At 35.7% G+C, this 11,757-nt stretch overlaps 1 protein-coding gene across 1 annotated transcript; it reads left to right on the top strand.

The window, feature by feature from the left end:
• The first annotated feature begins 1,326 nt into the window (after window positions 1-1,326).
• Window positions 1,327-11,467, top strand: LOC105388404 (PDZ domain-containing protein GIPC1). The gene is made up of 4 exons (XM_038122484.2): window positions 1,327-1,830; window positions 7,975-8,205; window positions 8,888-9,136; window positions 9,607-11,467. The coding sequence occupies exons 1-4, from the start codon at window positions 1,597-1,599 to the stop codon at window positions 9,844-9,846; spliced, it is 954 nt and encodes a 317-aa protein (XP_037978412.1). The 5' UTR covers window positions 1,327-1,596; the 3' UTR covers window positions 9,847-11,467.
• Window positions 11,468-11,757: the final 290 nt, after the last annotated feature.

An 11,757-nucleotide genomic window follows, 5' to 3' on the forward strand; every position in this document is an offset into this window, starting at 1 on the left:
CATCTTCTCCCAACCAATCAAGGGTTGGCTGGAAGAAATTGCTTTTTGGCAATTAGCCTTTGTACATTGTCTGAATTGCTTTTAATTTTATGCTCTTATTTCTTGTTACTTTAGAAAATGTAAAATAAGTGTTCATAAATAAATAAATAATAATTACCTAATAGTTTTTAGTCTGTCTATCTCGGTATTTCCATGACCCACAGATCTGATATTACCTATACCATTGTAATCTAGATTGAATCTCCTATATCAGAACATAATTAGAGCTTATTTTATTTCTGTTCGCCGTGTACAAATTTTCCATACAACAAATGTCGTTTGATATATAATATCCTCTTTCATTTACTATCGACCCAATATTTTTATTTATCTATACTTATGAATGTACCTAATTATAAAATAGGCATTAGCAGAAATGCGTTGTCGTTTAAACTACAAATAGGCAAAATTTAATCGATGGCATCACTGGATTCGATCACAGCGATGCCGTCACCGGAACAGATAAGATTGTGGCACTATACGTGTATGATTGCGCGTGGTAGTGCAGTGCGTGTACCTGTACCGCTAGGTGGCGACACTCCTGATGTAGAATCTTACACTTCACCTGCAGGTAGGTAACCTTAGTTTACATGATATAAGCTTATACTTGGACCGAGCGCTCTCGGACAGCCAATAGTGGAAATAGATCATTGTCTTTTTTAGATCAAACACAACACACACATGGAATGATGTGTGTGCGATCACCAGCCAAACGTTTCGCCCAAGAACACTTTTCTCACATGCAACTGCTACCGATCACCCCATGAGTCACCTACCAAGCCGTATTGTACTAACTATGCCTATGCTCAAATAATAGATTAGGCTGTATGGTACCACGTAGCACCTCACATTTATTCAGAGCCTAGAGGTATAAATGTCTGTAAAAGTGGTAGGTATAGAAAGTTATGATACCTAATCCTAAAAGTGGAAATGCCAGCTTCATATAAGGCCCTTCCCATGCAGACAGGCTGACTGACCTATCCACTTTCAGCTTGATAGTGTTACGTAACTACTTAATAACATCAGTGCCTGAGTTAGAAAGTAAAGCTATCTAAATCAATTCAACGTTTTTAATTCGTTTGTTATCTTTCCTAAAACAGCTTAGAAGAGAGATTTAAAGTACTTAGTAAGCATAGAGTCCGACACTGCTAACTAGAGGTTTGACAAGTGACCGTGAGGTGTGTATAAACACCACCACGAGTAGTGTGAAGCGAACAACGGGAATGCCGCAATGTTGGTGACGCGCTGATGGGGCGGAGTCGCCGGGGCCGGCGCGCGGTGCGGGGCTCAGTCGAGTAATTGAGCTCCGTGCAGTCGCCACCCGGCCGCTGCGCCGACCGCTCCACGACCTCGACTCAACAATACTGCCAACCTAGCGGCGATTAACACTCATATCTTATCTATTATCTGGAAGTACACCTCCTTATCATGTGCTATGACGCGGCAGTACACTCAAAAGTTCTTGAAAGATAGCGTGAACAATTTTACAGTGTGAAAAGAATGTGTGCACTCTGACGTTCCTCGAGAAATATTACCGTTACATCAGTGTCTGTCGTGATGTCGTTGTTTAAGAAGAAAGCACCGAAGTACACGCCTCCTCCGGTGCCCCCTGTGGTGGAGGACCCAGTGCCAGCCAACGGCGTGGACAACAACAATGGTGCGCAGAAGTCGCAGCTGGTGTTCCACTGCCAGCAAGCTCACGGCAGCCCACTCGGGCTTATCTCAGGATTCTCCAACGTAAAGGAGCTCTATCAGAAAATTGCGGAATGTTACGATTTCCCGCCAGAGGACGTAAGTGTCGTGTTTCCCTTTATTTGACTTTGTAATTACTGAGAAACTTGTTGTGGTCAGCTCCTACTTGGACTTAACAACTTCATAGAGTCATTGCACTTGCACATCCTATTTAATTACAGTCTGTAGCTGTAGGTATGATCATCTACCTAACTAGGCCTGCCATCAGTAACAAACCAAAGCCGAATAAGGAATTACCTAACTAGGTAAATAAAGCTTAGGTAGGTACTTATCTTACCAAGTTAATTTTTAGAAGTGCCTTTTAATTATAGGTACAGTTAACTAGTTTAATTTAAGTACATAGGTACTTTTAATAATGTAGGTACTACAGCGAGGTACGTAGGTATTCAGGGCGTACCCAGGATTTCAGCTAGGGGGGGGCAGCTCATACCTGTTTCAAGATGATGTTTGGTCGGGTATATAGAAACGAAAAATCGTGATGTTAAAAATGTGATAGAGAACTAATGATAACCATAGTTTTAATAACATTAACATAACATTACGGTTATAATGTTTATTTTTTTATGCTTTAAAAAAAAACTATTCGGCTGTAAGTACCATTTTAAAACATAGTAGGAACCATGAGACAAAATGTTCAGGAGAGCCAAAAAAAAATTTTTTCACTTCATTTCAATACCCTGCTAAAACTATGATCATATCTGAACGAATGTCAGCTTAAAAGAAGCGGCAGAAACTTGGCTTGACATACAATACTATTTCATTTAAATATGACTAACTAATATTGTTGCTGTAATGCACAAAAAAACACAAACTAGGTTTTAAATGTTTGTTATTCACCCAAATTTATTTTATCACCTTCAAATTATGCTCCTTCAGAAACGATACACATACGCCAACGAATTATCAAATCATCACAACATTTTTTAAACGCTGTTTCCAGAGTCGTGTTTAGTACTCGCGGCGATTTTTCCTTTTTGTCTTCCATCGATTGTTAGTCAAAGACATGTTGACTGTTTTCTTTGACTATCGTGGTGTTATGCACTCGGAATTATTGCCAGAAAGTCAAACGGTAGGAAAAGAATATTATTTGCGGGTTATGTAGAATTTAATACAGCAAATTCGACAAAGAAGGCCAGATTTGTGGAAAAAAAATCTAGAAAGATTTTCACCGCGATAATGCGCCTTCGCACAAGGATCAACATTGTGAATAATTTTTTGGGCACAGACTCAACAAATACCATCGAGCATCCACCATATTAACCAGGTATCACGGCTCTAGCTTCGTTTTTTTCCAAAACTCAAATTCCCTTTGAGGCACTGTTTTCAATCGATAGAAGACAAAATCGGAAAATGTAAGGAAAAATCGCCGCGAGTACTAAACACAACTCTGAAATATGCGTTTGAAAAAATGTTGTGATGAATGGATAATTCGTTGGCGTATGTGTATCGTTTCTGAAGGGAGGAGCATACTTTGAAGGTGATAAAATAAATTTGGGTGAATAACAAACATTTAAAACCTAGTTTGTGTTTTTTTTGTGCATTACAGCAACAATATTAGTCATATTTAAATGAAATAGTATTGTATGTCAAGCCAAGTTTCTGCCTCTTCTTTTAAGCTGACATTCGTTCAGATATGATCATAGTTTTACCAGGGTATTGAAATGAAGGGACAACATTTTTTTTTGGCTCTCCTGAACATTTCGTCTCATGGTTCTTACTATGTTTTAAAATGGTACCCGAATAGTGTTTTTTTTAAAGCTTAAAAAAATAAACATTATAACCGTAATGTTATGTTAATGTTATTAATTATGGTACTTTTAATTCAACTTTCTAGGACTCATTGGTTCAAAGAGGGTTCTGAAATATTTGATATTTTGTTCGAAAAAAGTGTAATAATGTTTGTGCTTTACTAAAATTAAACCTCGAAAATTGAAAATTGCTGACCATTTGAAAAACTAGTATGAGCCATTGACCATTTTAAAACATAGTGAGTAAAGTAAAGATTAAAGTGGTTGGTGGCTCTTAAAGATAAAGATAAGATAAAATACTCTTTATTGCACACAAACAGAAACAGTATTACAAACATGAAAAGAAAATAAATAGCACAATCGGCGACCTTATTACTAAAAGTAATCTCTTCCAGACAACCAAATTGATAGGAAATAGAAAGAAAGAAAATGGGTATCGTGTGAAAACAAGAGATATTTATAAACTACATTAATATAAAGTATAAATGATATATAAATACCTACATAATATAATAATACATAAAACCTACATAGTTAATAATAAATATATACCTATATATCCTATAATAATACATAAATATTATTAATAATAAATAAATGGCTCTTACTATGTTTTTGAAATGGTTTTTCTGCATTTTTTTTTGGATTAGCAGGTTTAGTAGGTTTTTTTTCAAACATGGCACTTACTAGGCTAGGTTTTGAAATGGTACAGCCGTATTAAAGAGACACATCGAGATTGTTTACATTTTGTCTCAGAATAAGTTGAATAGGTTGTATAGAACGTTCTTCGTGGTGTTGCTATTCAATACAAGATGTCGCTATTGATCGTATAAATTGATGCTATTTCTATTTACTGGAAAAAGTACTATCGTCCGTAACTACATAGCACTATACTCTGTCCATTATATTATTGGTTTTTGGACATTAGAAATCCCATACATATTTGACGACTGCAAAGAAAAAACCAACTTTACTTACCAGACATAAGGAAACGTCTAAAATACAATAACATAGTGGAAGCTCTATACACTTACATATACTGTAGATGTTGTTTTCTCCAAATTATATGCTTTAATCCTAGATGGCTCTGATTTTCTCGTCGAGAGCGGAAACTAGGTTTACAAAAATTTACGTTTATTTTATATTCTAGGGGGGGGCAGCTGCCCCCCCCTGCCCCTACCTGGGTACGCCCTTCATCTATCTGCGTTTCCTAGTCTGTAGTGTTGACTCACTAAAAGATACCGAGCTGCTATTTCATTAAATTTTTACCTACCTACTAACTTAAATTAATCGTAGTTAATTAGGTACCTACCTCTGAAACTCCCAAACGTTTTACCACTTATCGAATCGAAGTACCTACCTAGGTACCTACACTGTTAAGTGTTAGCTGCCTGCAGGGAGATATCAGCCAAGAGCCCCATAGTAGGTCTCACTCATTCTGTGTGCTAATTTCCTAAAAGCAAGGCATTGAAACGCTGAAATGTAGCACCAAATAGCTATAGCATTTCTACAACAATGACAGTAATTCTAGCTAAATGCCAGGCCGAGCCGCGGCCTTGAGATAAGGCTGTTGGCTGACGTGAACTCGGAACGGATCGTTTGAAAAAGTCACAGTGCGAATTTAACTAAATAGAAATTATAAAATAAACCCTCAAATAATTAGTAGTTAAGAGTTAGGCAGATATGTAGGTATTTAAATCAGTCTATTTAACGTAGATTAGGTAGGTAGTTACCTTCTTTTAAATCAACTCGTATACCTACTTAACTATATCCTAGTTAGTTATACCTTATCCTTACCTGGCCTATATCCAAAATGCAACAACCCAGCCACCCAGGCCTAGGTCAGCCTTTATCTAGTGAGATCAAAAACTCAATGCGCTCTTGTTTAAATAATACCTTTACCTTACCTACGCATTACATTTATTACATGGAGGCCAGAATATTTCTTGGCTTGTAAGATTATGCCCCATTTACATGCTGGCAGAAGCTAGGCCAAACTCACCTGTCAAGGAGATTCCCCTGTCAATATCTCAAATACAATTAAATTTCGTACTTTACTTTTTTTGTTGCATTTTGCCACATTTATTGCTCATTTTGCAGAATAAACGATACCGACGACTAATAATTTAGTCTAAGACTGTATACCTATAATATCAATGTCCACCGCACAGTCTACAGTCCATCTTTAAAAATTACTTTTTGTAATATTTGGGATCCATTTCCGTTTCCAAGACTTTAATTATATGTATATAGATGGACTGTGTTGATTGAGTGTGTACTTGTATAATATTAATATTATTAAGTAGGTAGGTAGGTAGGTATATTTATAATCTATAGGTATGTAGGTAGTTAAGTTCTTTAATATAATTACTAACTATATGTGTCAGAGCTTAATAGACCTACTTAGAATAGTATTGTAATCTATGTATTTAATCAATAATAATGAATAAATATCATTAACAGATCATTATCATGATGAGATTTATGATAAAAGTCTGTTTACAGGAAATCGGAATTCAGGATATTACCTACTACCTAATAGGTACGAACGTTAGGTTTTAGTCTCTCAAAGGCAAATACTGTACAACTTACAAGACTATAAGTAAACAAAGAGAGTTAAGTACAGGGATTGTCAATCACTACTTAATTACAAGTAGGTTGATTAGATAATTAGTTACTTATTAATTAAAGTTTTTGAGTTGGTACATTTGAGAATATCTATAAACGAGTAGAAGATAGAAGTGGCTTCACTGAGTGCTTATACAAATACAATAGTTAAGAACGTAAGTAGTATAGGTATAAAACATACCTGCTCTAATCCAATTATATATGTAAGCAAGCTCACTGAATCACAGTGTTCAGTTAAATACACCATATTCATACATAAATAAAATACATAGCCAACTCAGCAGAGCAATAAAATATGTAGGAACTTGTCTTGAGAATTCGTATGTATTTAACTGCTTATATTCAGCAGTGAACGTCCTATGGCTGAGATGATGATAACTGCGTCATTAATAATTAGTTTATATTTATTGAATGATATACTTAATAGTTAAATAAATGTAGTAGGTACAAAGTGTGTTTTCCTTATTGTAGGTGCGTTATTTAAGGAACAATGATTAGAGATTATTTATTTTGGCTCCAACCTCGGTAATAAAGTATGTACCTACTTACACGGGCCTGCGAAAACTTAAAGCTTCACGGCCCTACCTCCGAAGTCATGAGAACCGCTCATATTATTTTTGAAACAGACTACCTACATAACAACCTTTGAATTTAAGCTATTCAAAGTGCAATGCAACAAATTTATGTAACCATACTAAAATGTCGTAGTGTGCGGAAGCACGCATGGGTGAATTGGCCAGGAAGTGGATCGGTGCGGGCCCACGGGCGTAGTCTCGTATGAACGAGGCAAGTGATCGGCAGATACGGAGTATGCTGGTAGAGCTTGTTAACATATTTGCCACTACTTCCACGGGTCACCATTTTCATAGAGATGGTAAATTGTAAATACATTGCTGCGCGGTAAAATGATTTATGTTACGCAATGCCTGAGCGTCGATGTACGACGAATAGTGCAAGAAAGTTCCACAGAAAAGCGTGTGGCGATGACCCACTGAGGACTGGTTCAAAGACCGGCTGAGCCGAAGAGCGTGCATAAATCAACCTATTATGTAAGCCGGCACTGTCGTAGCTACCTAGTGATCTGAATATAGTTCTATTCTTCAATCTCGTGACTGGTTCCCATTTCATAGATTCAAATGAAAAGTCGTATTGAAGCTTTGAATTGTATGAATATTTTTTTATTCGCTCCAGAGATTGTACGAAGTGCCTTTACAGTGCCTAGGTAATATATAAATGTATATAAATATATCAGCATTTAGAATCATAAAATATTGATAATATACATACACACAGTAAGTGAGTAATCACCATTATTCTCTGTAAGTAGGTCTTCAATACAGTAGGTATCTTCTTACGGTGTCACTTTTCAGTAGGTATTATACTCGTTATATCTACCTAACGTAGGTAGGTAAGAATTGTATAAATCGGCTGAATCAATAACCATTTTGAATTTTTGGACGACATGCAATGCAAGACTTAGTATTGGTAGGTCTGTACGTGCCTGCCTACAGCTTTCCTATTGTGTCGGTTATCACTTTGCTGTTAAGAAATTAACGGGTTAGTTATGTACTTGTTAATTTTAAACAATGGAGTTTGAGGCCAAGGCTGGATATCAAACGAGGCAAACGCAAGCTCAGCATTTGGTAACAAATTTGCATGTTTCCGATCCCATTTTCGGTGTTCAAAAGCATCTTTAATACTTTACTTATTAATTTTATAAGGCAGACTAGGGGTTTGATGGTATCGGGAAGTATTCTGTTTAAACAGTTCAGTGTTCTTACGTACCTGTTTGGTTTTATCTTTACAGATACTCTTCTGCACATTAAATACTCACAAAGTGGACATGAAGAAGCTTCTAGGGGGACAAATTGGCTTAGAAGACTTCATCTTTGCCCACAGGAAAGGTCGACCAAAGGAAATAGAAATAGTCAAAACGGAAGATGCGCTAGGATTAACAATAACGGATAACGGAGCTGGGTATGCGTTCATTAAAAGGATAAAGGAGGCTTCGATAGTTTCCCGCATACCGCATATAGAGGTAAGCCATAACTTCCTATCTTTGTTATTTCTTGCACTTCCCTACTTTCTGCTCCTGAACCTCCTGCAGGTTGACTGTAGAGAATGCTCTTAGTATTAAGTCCAGCTGATTGTACATCTAATTTTGTAAATTGTGCAATAAAAGTATAAATAAATATCTATAAACTTATAGGTACTTAGTAATCTTTTGGGAAGTTTGTTTGTCTCACCTTCACCGTAGACAACAAATTTCTGAAGTCATAATTAATAGGTACAGTGCCACAAACTTATCTGTTCTGGTGAGAGCTCACGTAAATGTCTAATATTTCTTAATTCTGTAAGATTTTATGTTTGCCAGTGGTGGAAATTCGCCCTTGCGGTATTAATAAACCCATATAATATTTAACAATATATAATTGATTTTTAGGTAATGAGATATGGATTAATTTAGTTCGCTGTCACCGGAACAGATAAGTTTGTCGCACTATAAGTAACTACTTAAAAGTTATGAGATTAGACAAGAAATGTTTTAAGTGCCATCAGCTCATCGCCGTCGACAGAAATTGCAGTATACGGATGGTTTTATTAAAACTAATCGAATTAACACAGCGGCTATTCACCTCGTTGTCAGCCACCGGAACCTCAAATTAGACTCTGACTTATAAAAACTTAAGTATACCTACTGTGAATTTATTTCATTACAGGTTGGAGATCATATTGAAAAATTGGATGGTGAAAATATGGTCGGCAAAAGACATTATGAAGTCGCCAAATTACTGAAAGAAATACCAAAGGGCACAACTTTTACAATTCGCCTAGTGGAACCGTTGAAAACTGGCTTCGGGAGTATCGGCCCCAAGACGAGTAGTGCGAGATCAGGGAAGAAAAGTTATGGATCGGGAAAAGAAACCTTAAGGTTTAAAGCCAACGGTCCAGCTACTATTGAAAATGAGGTAAGATTTAAAATTAAATAAGTAGGTACTCGATTCGAGCTGTAGGCAGCTTGCATTAATTAGCAACACTTACTCACGTAACTCACTACAAACGCCCCTAGAGACACGATAATAATAACATCGCGTCATAGAGTGCAGCGTTAAACTCTTGAAACTGAATCACTTTAAGTGATCGTGACAATCGTGGGGTAAGAGTCCGCTTTATTAGTAGCTATTCGCTTTTGTACCTTGTCAAACTCATAAGCCCCCCTTGATTCATTCAAACATGGATGGTTTCAGGGTTTGACAAGATACAAAAGCATATTATTATAGCTAACTAGGTACTAATGAAGCTGCCTATCTTACCCTACTGATCATTCTTTTTTTATGAAATAGGTACAATGTATACATTTAATTAACCCCTTGTTCACCCGTAAGGTGTTTAAAACAAATCACTCAGTAGTACTAATCATTAACTTTCATATTTGCAGCATGACGAGAAGGCCAAAGTGGGAATAGATAAAATTAACAGTCTGCTGGAATCTTTCATGGGCATCAACGACGGAGACTTGGCAGCACAGATGTGGGACCTGGCAGAGGGAAAGACAAACTCAATGCAATTAGCTGATGCCATCGACAACAGCGATCTGCAAGAGTTCGGGTTTACTGATGAATTTATCATAGAGCTGTGGGGGGCTATTACTGACGCTAGATCCGGAAGGCTTAGCTAGAAGCAAAGAACGCAATAAAATGGGACGTAATGTTTATTATAAACTGATTGTAAAGATACAAAACTAAAGCTAAGCCCCTGTCAAATTTATACAAGGAAGTTTGGTACCTACCTATATGTCACTTATTATATACATATATTATAGTGGTAGTTAGTGTTTTGAGAGATGATAGTAGTACGGTGCCAGAACTGCATTTCCATAGAAAATGTATTAGGAGCTTACCTACGTTTGGAATTTTAATATTATAGTTACTTAAGTACATTCTTATCCCGTAATGTATGAATATCCAAATTCAAAGAGCGACACATCCAAAATTCCAAAATGATCATTTAACATTATCTTTACCTGATATCAGTGCCTTAGCTATACGTAACGAAAGTTTTATCGCTAAGACTTAACTAAGTAATGACGAGTTTGGAAAAACCTACACCAACATCTCCAACAATAAACTAAAATTCAAAAATAATTAATTAAGAAAACAGAATGATGAAAAATTTCCAACAGTTGAGTTGCTGACAGGTAAAGTTGGCCTAGGTTAGCCTCTATTCTAGCATGTAAATGGAGCATAAATGTGCCTTAATAAACTGTAGTTAGGTAAGGATTATACTGAAACCTTATAAATCTTATAATATATTAATGTACAAATTATATTTTGTGATTTTAGGCATTTAGTACAAATCCTATTATCAAAATAAAAAATAGTGATATAAATTATATTTAAAACCTGTAGATGTTACATGGGTAAAAACTATTTAAACTGTATAAAAAGTAATGGGAATCTACAAAAAATATGTGCTTACGTTGAATCTTTAATATTTTGATAGGTGGTTAAGATGAACGATGAAGTTGGTATGAGACAAGTTCACAACAACTCTACACAGTTGGAGAGATTCCTACCTACCTGTCTAACTTCCACGTACATTAGGTACGTAATTTATTCTTACATGAAAAGTATTGATTTACTTAACATTTTCGAGTGACTATAGCTTTGGCTGTGATGATGATAGTGGGGTTGAATGAGTAAGAACGTAAGAACTCTACCTATTTCCGTAGCTTGATCTTCCAAACCATCGCTGTCGAATCTATATTGATTTCCCTGGAATCATAAGTGGCGCCATCTGCAATTAATATACTGTTTTATCTCCCACTGGCGCAGTTTTGTATTACGAGTACCTCACTGTACTTCCTGTGATCATTCCTAAATTTTTGTCGGTACTTACTCATAAAAATAAATTCTAAAGTATAAGTATTTGGGCATTCTTTAATAGTTAACATTTTTAAAATAATCAAAACAGCATTTTCTGCCACCATTCCATATTGTTTTTACTTAACTAATAATTTGTTATTGTGTGTTTTGTTTTGAATTGGAAGCTTATTTATTCTTATTAAGTATGTTGCTGTTGTAGCCTTATTCCCTCAAAGTTAAATTCTACTTTATCTAGTAGGTACATAGATACAATACGTAGGTACAATAGTTATACCTAAATATACTATAAGGTACTTTTTAGACTATGTACAGTCACTAGATATTATCTTATAAGTATAATCAGATAAATATGTTGGTGTTAACTACATAGATTTAAGTAATTAAGAGTTTAAAATAAATATTTTCGTACTTTAATTAACATCTGTTTTTATAACCAATTCTCTCCCCCATTAATGGGGCATATGGAGGACCCATGGAATAACGCGTACTCGGGTGTTCTTCAATAGTATCAAATGAAAGGGTATAAGTACTAAGTATATATGTATAACAATCGGTCCATTAATAGCGGAAATATCGATAAAAATACAATTAACAAATTACATAGTTAGGTACTTATACTTACTTACTTACTGACGAATTGAGGACCTCCTCCTAAAATTTAATACATTAAATAGGTTAGGTATTAGGTAAGTAACTAAGTATAC

The sequence above is a fragment of the Plutella xylostella genome, chromosome 22, assembly GCF_932276165.1.
Source record: "Plutella xylostella chromosome 22, ilPluXylo3.1, whole genome shotgun sequence".
Taxonomy (NCBI): Eukaryota; Metazoa; Arthropoda; class Insecta; order Lepidoptera; family Plutellidae; genus Plutella; species Plutella xylostella.

Coding starts and splice junctions, on each gene's coding strand:
- LOC105388404 (XM_038122484.2), top strand. CDS start 1,597: ATGTCGTTGTTTAAGAAGAAAGCACCGAAGTACACGCCTCCTCCGGTG. Junction 1,831..7,974: donor ACGATTTCCCGCCAGAGGAC/GTAAGTGTCGTG, acceptor TTATCTTTACAG/ATACTCTTCTGCACATTAAA. Junction 8,206..8,887: donor CCCGCATACCGCATATAGAG/GTAAGCCATAAC, acceptor ATTTCATTACAG/GTTGGAGATCATATTGAAAA.